The sequence below is a fragment of the Apus apus genome, chromosome 20, assembly GCF_020740795.1.
Source record: "Apus apus isolate bApuApu2 chromosome 20, bApuApu2.pri.cur, whole genome shotgun sequence".
Classification (NCBI taxonomy): domain Eukaryota; kingdom Metazoa; phylum Chordata; class Aves; order Apodiformes; family Apodidae; genus Apus; species Apus apus.
The window spans coordinates 5,767,231-5,780,536 of record NC_067301.1 but is presented as its reverse complement, the minus strand read 5'-3'; the positions used below and the strand labels follow the sequence as shown (position 1 = coordinate 5,780,536).

The following is a 13,306-nucleotide window of genomic DNA, read 5'->3' as shown; positions in this document are numbered from 1 at the left end:
AGCCTGGCTCTGCACGCCATGAGCACACCGGTTCCGTGAGCTGCTGCCTCTGTTCCAAAGGCTCTTTCTTTATCTCTCTCTTCACTGTCAACACAGAATTATGAGAATTGAATTTTAATAAGCTGGAGATGGAAGCACCGCTATATATTGTGCTAGTGCTGAAGTTCAGGGCCTAATTTATAACGACGTGCTTCAGGCCTGGTTGGTGCAGGGAGAGGAGTGGGGACCACTCGAGGGAAGATGCCTGCCCTCAGGGGCTGGGCAAGGAGCCTCCCCCCCTGCAAAGCCTCTTTTGGCAGCTCAGAGAGAGTTTCACAGTAAGGATGCAGATTTTCCTGCATCACCCAGCTCTGAGTTCACTAATGTATCTGGAGTGATGAGTAAGTAAGGGGAGGAAAGGCTGTCCTTTTGGATACCCAGCCTCACCACTGACTGAGAGTGCCTGAATCCAACAGACAAAATCACCCCTAATGTCCCCCAAGTTGAAGCCCAGGACGTGTTCATACCCCTCTCTCACCACTTGCAAGTCTAACACCAAACATCTTCATGGTTATGTCACCAAATGGGGAGTCAGAAACCCTGGACTAAGTCCTCCTTCAATTTCAGAGTTTACTTGAGCTTAGTCATCCTCAGGAGCTTCATTAAAACTCCTCTGGATGGGCCCTAAAGGAATGATAATCTAAATACTATGCTAACCATGCCAGATGAGGCTTTTGAATAGGAAAACTCCAGAAAGGATATTTTAAATTAACATCTTCAAAGACTAAGATGTAACAGGTTCCTGAAGTGCTATCTGCAGCCAGTTGCTTGCCTCTAAAATAATCATGTGAATATTATTATGCATTAATTTATTTCCCAGGGCATGCATGAAACTAATTGCTCCCCAGGAACTATGCAGGACAGACGTAAATAAAGTAGGAAATTATTAGAAAGGGCAATAGTACAGCAAGACCTTGATCTTGCAGTAAGCTTGGTGCAGATATGCTCCTGACACCCAACTGGACAATAGCATCCAAATTCCTCAGGTTCCTTTAGACTATCAGCTCTCAAGCTCTGGAAGAACAAATAGCAGGGAAGATTTCTGAAGAGATGAAAATGGTAGATTTTCAGCAGCCCAAGATGATTACACACAAAATAGCAACAGTGCAGAGGTAACTGATTGCCTCCTGGCAAAAGTCAAAGTCTTTGCATTGTAGCTCTGAAAGTGTACAAAGATCAAAGAGAAAAAGAGAAAACTCTGTTTCAGGCTGTCACGAGCATAAAGGTCCTCCTGGCCCTTTGGCATCACCAACTACTAAGACATGACTGAAATCTTTCTTATGCTGCAAATGCCCAAGATCACTGCCTAGCAAGGAGGAGAAACCCTTGATTCCAGGAGCAGGGTGCAGCTCATGCTCCCTTCCCAGCTGGATTTTGGCGGCATCCATGCAAACACCACCACTGCATCCCAGTTGCATGCAATGTGAGCTGGGACACAGTGACCACCCCTGAGACAGGGAGGGAGATAAGCCAAATGCTGAGTGAGGTATTATTAATTACGCTTAGCTATCGATTGTGTTTTACATCTTCAAGCACTTCACCAACAGTAATTAATTAAGGTGTTTTCCATTTAATAATGGGAGGAGACTAACACAAATACATGAGGCTAAACAGACCAGCCACCTGATTCAAGCACAGCAGGTCCTTGCACCCAAACTCTGGATTTCCCCCCAGATTTTCCTCAAACTACTGAAAATTCAGGTGTAGATTCAGCAAGGACCCAAAGCCCAGAGGTGCCCCCAGCGTGGAGAGGTGCCACAGCTGAGCACGAAGCTGCAGCAGCACCCACTGCAACGCTCTGCCTGCATCCTCCCACCCCCCCCAGCACCCTGCCCCAGCCCACAGCACGCCTCTTGCTTGCAATCAATGCAACCAACATTAATTCAGAGCAGAATTCCAACAGGAGGGTGCTGACACACAGCTCCAGTGATGTTACCAAGAGCTGCCTGTAATTGCTGTGCTAAGTGCCGGGGACACGCAGTATTGATTTCCACCCTGATCTGCATCCAGGTTTAGTTGGAGGCTGCAGCCAAAATAACTTCTTCCAGCAAACTCCTCGTTTAAAAAAGACTGCCAGGACTGAGAGGTTCGAATGATTAACACGCTGAGGACTGTAACAATACACAAGTTTCATTCCTCCCTGCCTACACACACTCATCATCCACTCCTGCCCTCCCTCCTTGCTGAATTCTTTCAGTTTTGTTTTAAATCCCATAAATCAGGCCCTCGCAGCCAACCTCACCGCTGCAAAACCAGCACATTGCAGTGAAGAAAAGTCTCATTGTGCACAAAAGGGGCAGAGTTATTACTCTGAGCTGCACCATAATTATAGGAATAACACGTTTCCTGAAGTCAGTATTAATTACTGACCGAGCAGAGCACAGAAGCACACGTTTACCTCCTTTCATGTGACTTGGGACTGACCTGGAGCTCCTGCCTGCAGCGATGAGATCACCGAGCTCCTTCCCACGATGAGCAAAGGGACCTGATGATTCTGCCACGTGCTTCTCCACCAGGACCAAAGCAGATCCCTGCTGCAAACCCAGCAGCCACCCGAACAACCACCAGCATATCCCACGTCTGCACGTGCAGGTAAGTTGCTGCCCACCCAATTCCCAGTCTCCTGCCTTCCTTTAATGTATCTGCATAAATCAAACAGCTTGGAAACCCTCCTACTTGGAAAACACGAGACAGCAGAGTTATTCAGAGAGACTTGTTTTCACCTCATCCTTCTGAACATCTTCTCAGAATCCTTGTGGAAAAGCATAAGGCTCACTACAGAGATCTTGGGCCTGCCTAGACAAACACAGAGTGACGTAGGAGGGCATTTATGGCTGGATATAAACAATCGTACCCAACTTAGGGAGGAAACCCAAAACAGAGTGTATCTAATCAGTGGGTTTTGCAGAGACTAAGTGCTCTTCCCCTTCTCCTCAATAAGCACAATGAACATAATGCTCTTCAGATGCAATTTTGCACTTAACTGATTGGCTTATGTTATAACACCAGTGGTACAGGGCTTGATAAGGCACAGTTTAAATAACAGCCTCTTAAACTTGTCGGGAAAGAAAAAAACACACCTACAGCTACAAAGCCATGGAGTGACACCTCAACGTGACACCCGCAACTTCAGCAGCTGCTGTAGGTACCACTCTTACATACAGACAGGGCCACTCCTCATCACCATTCACAGGGACCCCATAGCCCCCAACATTTCAATTGTCACTCCAAAGCACATGTAACGACAGTTATTAAGCAGAAAGGCACACATCTGGGGGAACAGAGCATATTTCTGCAGCACTATTACAGTACACCAGTTGTTTTCCAGCAAGCTGATAGCAGAGGAAACCAAATAGGAATTTTCCATGGCTCCACAGATTGGAAAACCTTTGAGGAAGACAAAAGAAAAACTCAGACCCTTGGAGAAGCACACACACACACACCCCTCCCCTGCTGGGGTGTACTGTGGAAACTAAGGCACTACCCCCCTGCATAAACATGTGTCTCTGCAAAAGTCTCCTGGACAAGAAACAAAACACAGTATTACCCCCAGGAATGGGTGTGTGCATGAGCAGCCAATGGATTTTACCTCCTTGTCTAGCTGGAAGGCTGCATTTCCACACTCACACCAATGCCCTCTCCAGCCTGTCACCAGCAGCATGCCTGATCCCTGCACTCCAGCGGGGGAGGATGAAGGCATCTTCCTTCTGCCCGTTCAGCAGATTTTATAAAAGAAAGGGCCTCAGTAGCCTGGATGCAGCACAGGGCAGGGATCAGTGCAGATGACACCAACAGGCAGCTACACATACCAGTTCTACACATGTAACTTTACTGCACATCTACTCACAGCTACCAGGCAGCTCTGCGGGCTCCAGCTTCTACTGCACAGCCAACCCACCTGATGACGGAACAGGCAGAATTCATACACCTCACCCCAGCTACCAAAACAGCAAAACACAAGCTGGATGGAATAAATCCCCAAATCAATCCCTCTAAATCAATTTGCACTAATGCCACGAACAACACAGCAGCAGCGCAACAGAAGCAACGCTCCCCTAGGAGTTACCACTACCTTTAGAAAGCTACAGCTTGACCAAAATCTGTTAAATACCACCTAACCACCATACCAAGAGACATGCTAAATAAGTAACAAGTATCTAACAGCAACTGACGCTTTTATCATGCAGGTGTAAATCCAGTTCATTCATCAGACAGACAAGGCTTGCACTGCTTTTGCTCTGACACCAAGGCTGCTTCAGGGTGAATTGTCACGCAAGCCTGCAATTATTTGGTAAGTATATATATTTGTATTTCAGTGTTTGTTAAGTAACAGTGATAGCAGCACTACTTTGATTGGCAGGAAACAGTGAATTTCAGCCAGGCAAGAGCCAGACCCCATCCAGAGCACTGCAGAAACAATCCGGACCCCATTTACTAACCCTCACCAAAGCCAGGAGCGTCGCTTGCTTCCCACTCCCAGGCACCCCGTTTTCCACGCTCAAGCCCCTGCTGCTCCAGCTCCGAGGGCCGTTGCCAACTTTTCAGGGGCTCCAGGGCAGAGGGAGGCGGGTGGCTGCATCGCAGAGGGGCTGTGCGAGCCCTTCACCCCACACTCCGTAAGAAGCCTGCCTTGGGAATTACCCTGCCGGGGGTGGGCTCCCTACAGCCACGCAGCCACCGAGTTCTCTCGCTGCCAGGAGGGGCGGCTCGTCTTCCGTGCCCCGGGACGGGTCGGGTCGAGGGCAGCCCCGGGCCCGCCGGCAGCAGGAGGGCAGCGACGGAGCCGGAGCGCCCGGATCGCGGCTGTAACATGGCTGCTTCCCTCCCGAATTACGAAACCGGCTGTGGGAGCCCGGGGTACCGGGGAGAGCCGGCGTGCGGGGCAGGGAACGGGAGAGTTCAGCAACGTGCTGGGGAGACGGGTGTGTGCGGGGGGAAGGGAGGGAAGTCCCTCCTTGGGGACGAAGGGAGGGATCGCTCCTTGGGACTGGGGAGCCGAAAGAGACCGAAGAAGTAGCAGGGAACGACAGAAATCAAAGAGGGAATCCGCAACCGGCGGGTGCCTGTGGGGGGACCCCCCCACTCCCCCCAAATAAATCAACAACGAACAATAATAAGGAATGCGCCGGTTCGCAGGCGAAAGGTTCCCCTCCTTCCCCATCCCCACCCCGCCCGGGGGTCGCGGCCGGCACCCACCTTGCGCGCTGTGCGGGCCGTGCTCCATGGCCGGGTCGCTGCCCAGCTCGGCCAGGCGGCGGCCGGTGGCGGCCAGCTCGGCCCGCAGCGCCGACACCTCCTGCCCCGCCGCCTGCAGCGCCCCGTCCATGCGCAGCGCCAGCTGCTTGTTGTCGTCCATCATGTGCAGGATTTTGGCCTGGGGGAGGGAGGAAGAGGAGGAGAGAGGTGAGAGAGCGGGAGAGGCATGTGCCGGGGGAGACTGCTGGGGGCGGGCAGGGGGGCTGTGCCGGGGATGGGGAGGGGGGAGGCGGAGGGGCTGCCTGAGGGGGAGCCGCGAGAGGGGGAGTGGGTTGGGCCGGGGGGGAGCGGGGAAGGGGGGGCTGCAAGCGGCGTGCAGAGGGGAGGGAGCTGTGTAAGGGGGGGTAGACAAAGGGGGGGGTAGAAAAGGGGGGGGGGTGGCGCTGCAAGAAGCGTGCAAAGGGGGGGCCGTGCTCGGGGGAGAAGGGGTGTGTGTGCAAAGGGGAAGGGGCTGTGTAAGCGGGGGGACCGTGCAAGGGAGGATCAAAGGGGAGGGATTTGTGCAAGGGGGGGCTAAGCAAAGGGGGTGCAAAGGGGAGGGGAGCTGTGCGAGGGGGGAGCCGGGCAAGGAAGGTGCGAAGGAAAGAGTCTGTGGAAGGGGCTGCAAAGGGGACGGGGGGTCCCGGGGGTTGTGCAAGGGGGGACCCGAGGGTGGGAGCAAAGGGGCAGGGGCTGTGCCGAGGGTCCAGGTTACGCAGAAGGGTGGGGGGTGCTGCCCCCTACCTGTTGCCCCCCCCGGCAGCCCGGGCAGGGCCGCGACGGAGGCGAGCGCGGCTCGGCCGAGGGCATCCGCGGCGTTACGCGGCGTTACGCGGCGCTCCGCGTCTGCCGCGGAGGCGGGTCCCTCCTGCACGGGGCGGGCAAGCAAAAGGGGTTGGGGTCATGGGGGAGCCACCAGCTCTGCGGCGGCAACGCTACAGTTACAGCGAGACCCCCCCGCCACGTACTCCCCCTGCCCCTGGGAAGTTCGGTGCTGCTGCGCGGGTGCGGTGAGTGCTGCAGTGCTGAAAATGCCACTAATTAAGTGCCTTTCTGCTAATTGGGCTCGGGTTCACGCCGGTGCCTGGCCATACCCACAAGCTGCGTGCAGCAGGTGGAGGTAAAATAGGCTCCAAAAAGCCCCCTGGAAGGATTTTGGGAAGGGGGGGGAAGAGCAACCTGTACGCTGCCGGTGCTGTAGCGATGGGTAACGCGAGTCCTTACACTGGCGGTTCATGTGGCACGAACCCAGGGTGAAAAATGGAGAATTCTTTGGTATCGTCGCTGGTGGCTGCTAGAGGGAGCGCTGAGTTTCCCTGTCAGGGCCTCGGAGGGATGTGCCGGCAGGGCCGGGGCTGCAGCAGGGCTGCAGAGCTGCCTCCCTCACCCTGGCAGCCCTACAGGCTTCATCCCCCCCAAAAATTAACCGGTGCTGCTCTGGGAACCATGACCTGGCCGGCTGGAGCTCTCCGAACCATCCCTGCTCCCGAGAGATGCAGGCAGAGGTGCTGCCTCTTCTCACCTGAGCCATGAGCATCTTTCTGGGTTCACAGGTGGGATGAAGAACTGGGCAGGAGTCCCCAGGGCAGAGGGGCAGGAGCCCTGGGAAAGGCGAGGGGATGCAGGGAGCCAGGGCTCCTGCTGAGGGAAAAGCCAGAGAATATCATAATCCCTAAGGAAAGAGGGAGAAACAGTCCTGCCCAAGCCTGTACAATTTGCTCAACACTATCTGCCTAAACTCAATCTGCACAACCTGAGAATTTGGGTCATTTCCTTGAACTTCAGGATGTTCCCTCTGCATCACCCCTGGCCTTGCAGAGACCTTCGCCAAAATGCAGTAAAAATGAGAAAAAAAGAGCTTCCTTTCTCAGAGAGCTGCAAAGAGGAGTCTGGGGGAAGCTTGACATGAGGTAAAGCAGAAGCTTGTGTCACTGTCCCATGCAGTGACAGTCCCTGGGGAGCACTGGGATGTGGCCCTGCAGAAGCAGAGGGGTTTGGCACACAGAGTCCCCAGGCAGCTTTTACGAACAGAAATCAGGTAAGTCTGTCGTGTCAGTCTGCTGAAAAGCAATGCTAAGATGAGCCTGGGTCCTCAAAAACTCAGACCCTGTGTGTACAGCCAGCTCTCCCAGAGGGAGAAGGACCACGTCCTTGTCCAGCAGCATCTAGACCTTGTAAAAAGATTTTGTAAAGCAAAAAAATCTAGTATTCAGATAAATGGTCCAGTGGCTTTCTTGAGGGAAGTTGTTTCTGGCTGGGAGTTTCCAGCAGTGTCTGCAACCCAACTGCTAGTGCTGGGCCAGGGCACTTGGAATATTGGTGGAAAGGGCCCTTTTCCTTAATGAATTCCCAAAGGGAGGACAAACAACCCGCAAAGAGAATAAATACAATTTTAAAAATTGTTTCTTCATCATCTATGCAGCCCTCCCTGAATGAGATAAAATTCTCTAAGTGAATATAGAAACTGAATGCTAATCAAGATAAATGCCCGGTTGCATGCCTAATCTGCATGAGTATTTGCTGCAAACTGTGCTTACAAATGAGAGAATTAGGTATGTCACCAGATAACCTGTGTGTGCACTGGCAGAGCCATGTGTGCAAAACTTAAGTCTCTGCACTTGAATGAAATGTAAGTTCAGCAGCAAGGAACTCAGCTTTAAAGTACTGGAACATTATTTTTTTATCATTAAAAAAAATCAGGTTAAAACTGATTAGAGCCTTCCAAGAATGCATTCAGCTGCTGAAGCAAAATCTAAATTATGCTTCTTACTCAATCTAACCTTAATAATAGACTAGTTGAGTTGCTGCACTGGCAGTGCTGGAATCTCTTTAATTTAAGATAATTTCTGCATGTGTTCTAGTTAAAAAATGTTTCTTAAACTTGGCTGTGGACTCATCTGTAAATTAATAACCTCACTTTAAAAAATCTGCCGTATTTTAAATCCTTTTGAGATTCCCCTGAAGATATCTTGAAAGATTTTCTTCCCAATCCCTCCTCCTGTCTTTCCTAAGGAACAGCTGGGTCCATTTAATATTGATTTTGATCTCTCAAAGCAGGATTTGATTTCCTGGAGCTTCCGCCTGGAAAGAGCCCAGCAGTGTCTCTGCAGTCCTGAGATACCAGTGGGCAGACCATTCCCAACCCTAAATCTGCCCAGGTTATCCCTCTGGTTCTGAGATAAGGACAACCCACCAAGTCACAGAAAGGTCCTGATCATCTCTCCAGCAGCAAAACTGCCTCCAAGGAGGAAGGATGAAAAATATTGTGTGTTCCAAGTGGGATACCTCTGGGTTATCTTGGGTTGTGAGATGATTCCTGTTTGGAAGGCCAAGCCTTTGCTGAAACCCTTGGAATCAGGATGAAGTGAAGCATTAGGAAATGAATTGGGTCTCATTCCCTTTCTCCTGCTAGTTCTGCATTAACAAAAAAAAAAAAAATTAAACTGAAAGCTAATTAAAGAGCTAAAATTAGAACCATATTACTTCCCCAAATGGCTTTGCTTTTTCCTTTTTTTTTTTTAACTCTAGCTGTTACCAGGAGCTTGACAGTGATGCAGCAAGTCTGAGCCCTTAAGGGCTGGGAGTCTCTGGCACAGAGAGGTTGGGAATATCTCCTAAGGACACATAGAGAACCTGAGTTAAGTCTCAGGTCTCCATTCAGCCTTTGCTACACTCAGCATCTTTTCAGGCAGTGCAAGTGTAGCCTTGAACACCTGAAAAAAACCCTCAATTTTGGACAACACATCCTAGTAGTAGCATCACATCCAGGCAGGATATTTCTCAAGAAGTTAAGAGATGTGGTAAACATGGATGTAGGAAGATTTGAGCACACTACCCATCATCTTTGCTCTTGTTTCAACCTAAGGAGTGCAGGAAAGGGAATATGAAAGGGCTTAAGGGATGAAAAAGGGCTGAGAAGCACATGAGTACCATTCAGGCCTTGCAAACACTTTCACTTGCTATTCAGATTACCACTTTTTGTAGTTTAAGATGTACAATACACAAAGAAACAGGTTTAGCTAAATGGGAGAAGCCTTTTGTATTAAGGATGAACATAATCTAATAGGGGCCTTTGACTTGATTTGATTAAATCCCTTTTTTTCCAATTAAATAATCAGCCAGAACTTAATAAAAATGAATTTCAGTGTGTCCCCCTGCAGAATTATGACCTCTCAGATGGTGAAGTCTTATGTAAATTCTGTTGATTGCTTTTCATCTGCGTGTATCTCACTTCCACAGAAAAGAAAAAGATGGCTTTCTGTCAGCATACTGACATTATTTTCTCATCTACTCCATGGATCTCTGTTTACAGGGACAATTCCCAGCTGAAAAGGCTGTGACTATCCCCAGCACCTTTCAGCACATCCTCTAAAACTGACCTTCTGTGATTGGAAGAATGACAGCCAGAGATGGGATTTTGTCACCCCCTGGCCTGCTGCAGTGCAAAAAGCAGCAATTTGGCCCTTTCTAAATGTCACCAGAGGCATCTGTGTGGCCATTCATCAGCAAAGAAAAGCTCCCCAAGAAAATCCTCTCCCAGAGCCCAGCAAACTTCAGCAGCAGCCACCAGAGAAAGCGCAGTGTGTCCCGAGTTCAATAGTCTCTTGTAGCACATCTCCACTAACCCATTTCCATCCAAGTTACAACAGTTGCTAATGTCTACATTTTTTTTCCCCTCTACAAAGGTCACAGTTTATTTGTGTATTTGTAACTCCATTTGACCCTCCTTCTTGCTCATAATGTACTGAGCAGCAGCTCTTTCCTTCCACAGTGGGATTATAGAGCAGCATCTTAACACCAACTTTGCGGATGTGTTACTGGCTGAAATGCTTCAGTTAATGATTTATTAAAGTGGAGTTAAACAGAGCCAAGGATGGGCAGGTTAAAAATCTGGGTGGATACTCTGGTTTCCCCCACGATGCTGCCCTAACAGTTTCCCCACCTCCTCCTGTGCAGTGAGATGGTCCCAGTGACCTCCCTGTGCCACACATCCCTCGGGACCACGGGAACAAACCCATTAATGTTTATAAAGTGTCTCAGACTGAGGGAATTACATCAGCACGGCAAGATACAAGCTTAACGGATCAAAACAAACCCCAGATCCAAACCCCCCCAGCTTAGACACATCTCAGTTACCCGGTGCAGACCTTGAGGAATCCCACTGTGAAGGGATAATTGAGAGAAAAATGTGATCCCAGAGATGTATTTCTTTTTTTCTCCAGTAAACCCATTTTACGTTAATAGGAAGCAGATTTCTAGACCCCTTGCAAACAAATGACTTTCCCAGCATATTTCACAGCTGAGCACATCCACAGCACCAGGCTTTACACACAGCTCTATTAAACCCAACATTTGTTTAATGAATTGCAGCAATCCAGTGATTCTGTGTAGGTTCATATTTGAATGTTTACAGGGATGGCCTCAGCAGGCAGCTTCTCACAAGCAGGTATGGGTGTCAGGGATGTGGTCCCACAGCAAGGGACCCAAAACTTGGAACAGTTTTTGGTGTCTGCTTTCTTAACTGTTGTGGGCAGTTGGTTGGTGTTGATTTTATAAAACTAAGCAGAATTATCCAGGAGTTTCAGGGCCTCTGCTCAAAATAAAACTGATTGGCTTCAGCCCAGATTTGGGGGGTTTTCTCCCAGTTGTTGAACCACATTGGTCATCTGGACTAGATGACCTGAAAAGGTCCCTTCCAACCCAAACTATTAGAATCATAGAATGGTTAAGGTTGGAAGGAACCTTACAGCTCATCAGGTTCCAACCTCCCTGTTACAAACAGGGACACCTCCCACCAGACCAGGCTGCAAAAGCCCCATCCAACCTGGCCTTGAACACCTCCAGGGAGGGGGATTCTATCTGCTAGATAGAAACTGTTACACATCTCCCACCTGGCTGGGGTTGGTCCACACAACTGTAAGGTGAATGAAGCCATTAAAACTCACACAGCCAGACATGGCTGACATCCTGCAGCTATTTCCAAGATGATCTCATCTACATCTCCATATGTAAACCTTGACAAAAATCTAACTCTGGTCCACCCTCCTGTTTTAATGTCTCCCCTGCTGCAGGCTATGCATTACTTGCTCCCTTTCATGGCATGTAGAAGCCATAGTGATGATGGAGCTGTGATAATTTAGCTTTCTTGCATGAAGACCTCTGATTTGTGGTGATCTTCAGCCCAGCTCTCCCCTTCCAGGAGCAGGTCTGCTAGGCTGTTCCTACATAGGTGCTGTAGATCTTGCTAAGAGAAAGGGAGAGCCCCAAAGGCCATCCATGTGAGGAGAGCTGCCTGGTTATACTTTGCTGCAAAAGCTGTTTTCATTGTAGTTTGGTTTGAAATGTCCCTAAGGAGCTGTTTTTAGCATCAACCAAGTGCAAAGTTCCACTTGACCAGAACCAGTCCAGAGCTGGGACTGGAGTCTGTGTGCTAGGTCTGTAGAACTGCTGGGGTTTCTCCAGTACATTTCCATAAAGGAAGAGAGAAATGGGAAGCAAAGGGAAGTGACTCCCAGCAAAGGCTGGATGAAATGCTGCTCCCTGTCAGAAATTAGAAGGGGGGGAAATGTGAGGTTTTTTTAAGAGCTGTGGGTATGATTTCAGAGATTGGGTCCTACAGACTTCCTACAAGAAATCATCTGTCCTCTAGGGAAGAACAGGAAATCCACAGAGACATTTGCTTTGCAGGCCTGATTTACCAGCTCTTCAGACACTATTAGAAGGATCATATAAAAACTTCAATAAATAGGGAGATTGTGAAGCACCTAGATAGCAGGATAATAGATGCCATGAAAAAAATCCTGTGATCAATCAGCAGACAAATACATACTTAAATGAGGTGTTAGTGGGACAGCGGCAGGAAAGGTGATTATGGGTTGCCTCTGGGTTTCCTTCAGTGACAATGATGACACACAGGGTGGGTCAGTACACCCTGTCATTATTACAGCATCAGCTTCCATCTGACAGCTTCTTTGTCCTGCAAAGTCAGTGCCTAAGAAGGTCTGACATTAGCAAGAGAGACAGTGAAAATCAGATGCCTTTGAATTTTCATGACCCTCTCGATGCTTTAGCCTGGCAGCACTGTCCTCAGTTGGGCAGGAGGCAGGAATAAAGGTTTGTACCCATCCATTTCAACTGTGGCAATAAATAGCATTGGCACAACCAGTGGAAGAGCAGCCCTTTCCTCCCTCCCCAGCAAACAAAACTAGAAAAAGGGTCTGCAGGGCAGAGCACGTGCTGGAGCACCCAGGAAAAGAAGATGGTGAGAGAGAAATGTGATTTTTTACTATAATAGTTGTGAGTTAAGTAAAGGATAAGATCTCGAGTGTGGTTCAAGCCTCTAAAATAATCCTAAGATTAACTAGGACAGGGAGAAGCTCTGCAGAGTAAGGTGAGGGGGTTTAGCATGTTCAGCAAACCTTTCCCTCTGCCACCTGCCACCCAGGGCCCACATCAGCACCCCCAGAATTCCTGCAGGTGTTTCGGGCACTGTATGGCACAGGAGTGAAACTCAATTGAGTCTTACAATGCTACCCAGGACAAAGTGGGCTTCCTTTTCATTTCAGGGGAGAGAAAGTGTGCTCTGGTGGAAGCCTCAGCATCCCCCAAGTTTTGTTGGCAGCACCAGCACTGGTGGAACAATCACACTACTTTTTTTAAACTTTTTTTCCCATTTTTTCAAGATGCTACCAGCAGGGTGGACTACTCCTATCCTGGATAAGGTTACAAACATACAATTACATTCCCCACTAAACTATGAAAGCTCTAAAAATATACATGGATAAAGTTTCAGCATTAAAGTTCATCCAATTCTTTTTCTTTAATGAAATCTGCTGGAGGTTGACTTACCCTAATCTAACACCCAGGCATAGAAGGGCAGGGGACATGCTGCTTCTAATAAAGTCCATTTAGCTTTTGACATAGATTACTTTTAAAAAAACCCAAACCAAAAAAAACCACCCTGCACCAAACACACAAGCATGATGAAGTATCCTAGTATAAAATCAATACCAAGGCAATTAGTAGCCTTTGA

The 13,306-nt window shown here is 49.1% G+C and overlaps 1 protein-coding gene across 2 annotated transcripts in view; it reads right to left on the bottom strand.

Moving 5' to 3' along the window:
- KAZN (kazrin, periplakin interacting protein) overlaps nt 1–13,306 on the bottom strand; it is a 207,872-nt gene that overhangs the window by 78,329 nt on the left and 116,237 nt on the right. Inside the window, exon 3 of one of the 2 annotated variants that reach the window (XM_051637111.1) lies at nt 5,236–5,413. In XM_051637111.1, coding sequence (XP_051493071.1) covers nt 5,236–5,413 — 178 coding nt within the window. Of the gene's footprint in view, nt 1–2,463; nt 2,479–5,235; nt 5,414–13,306 lie in introns of those variants that run through there. The other variant, XM_051637113.1, reaches the window with a different exon arrangement.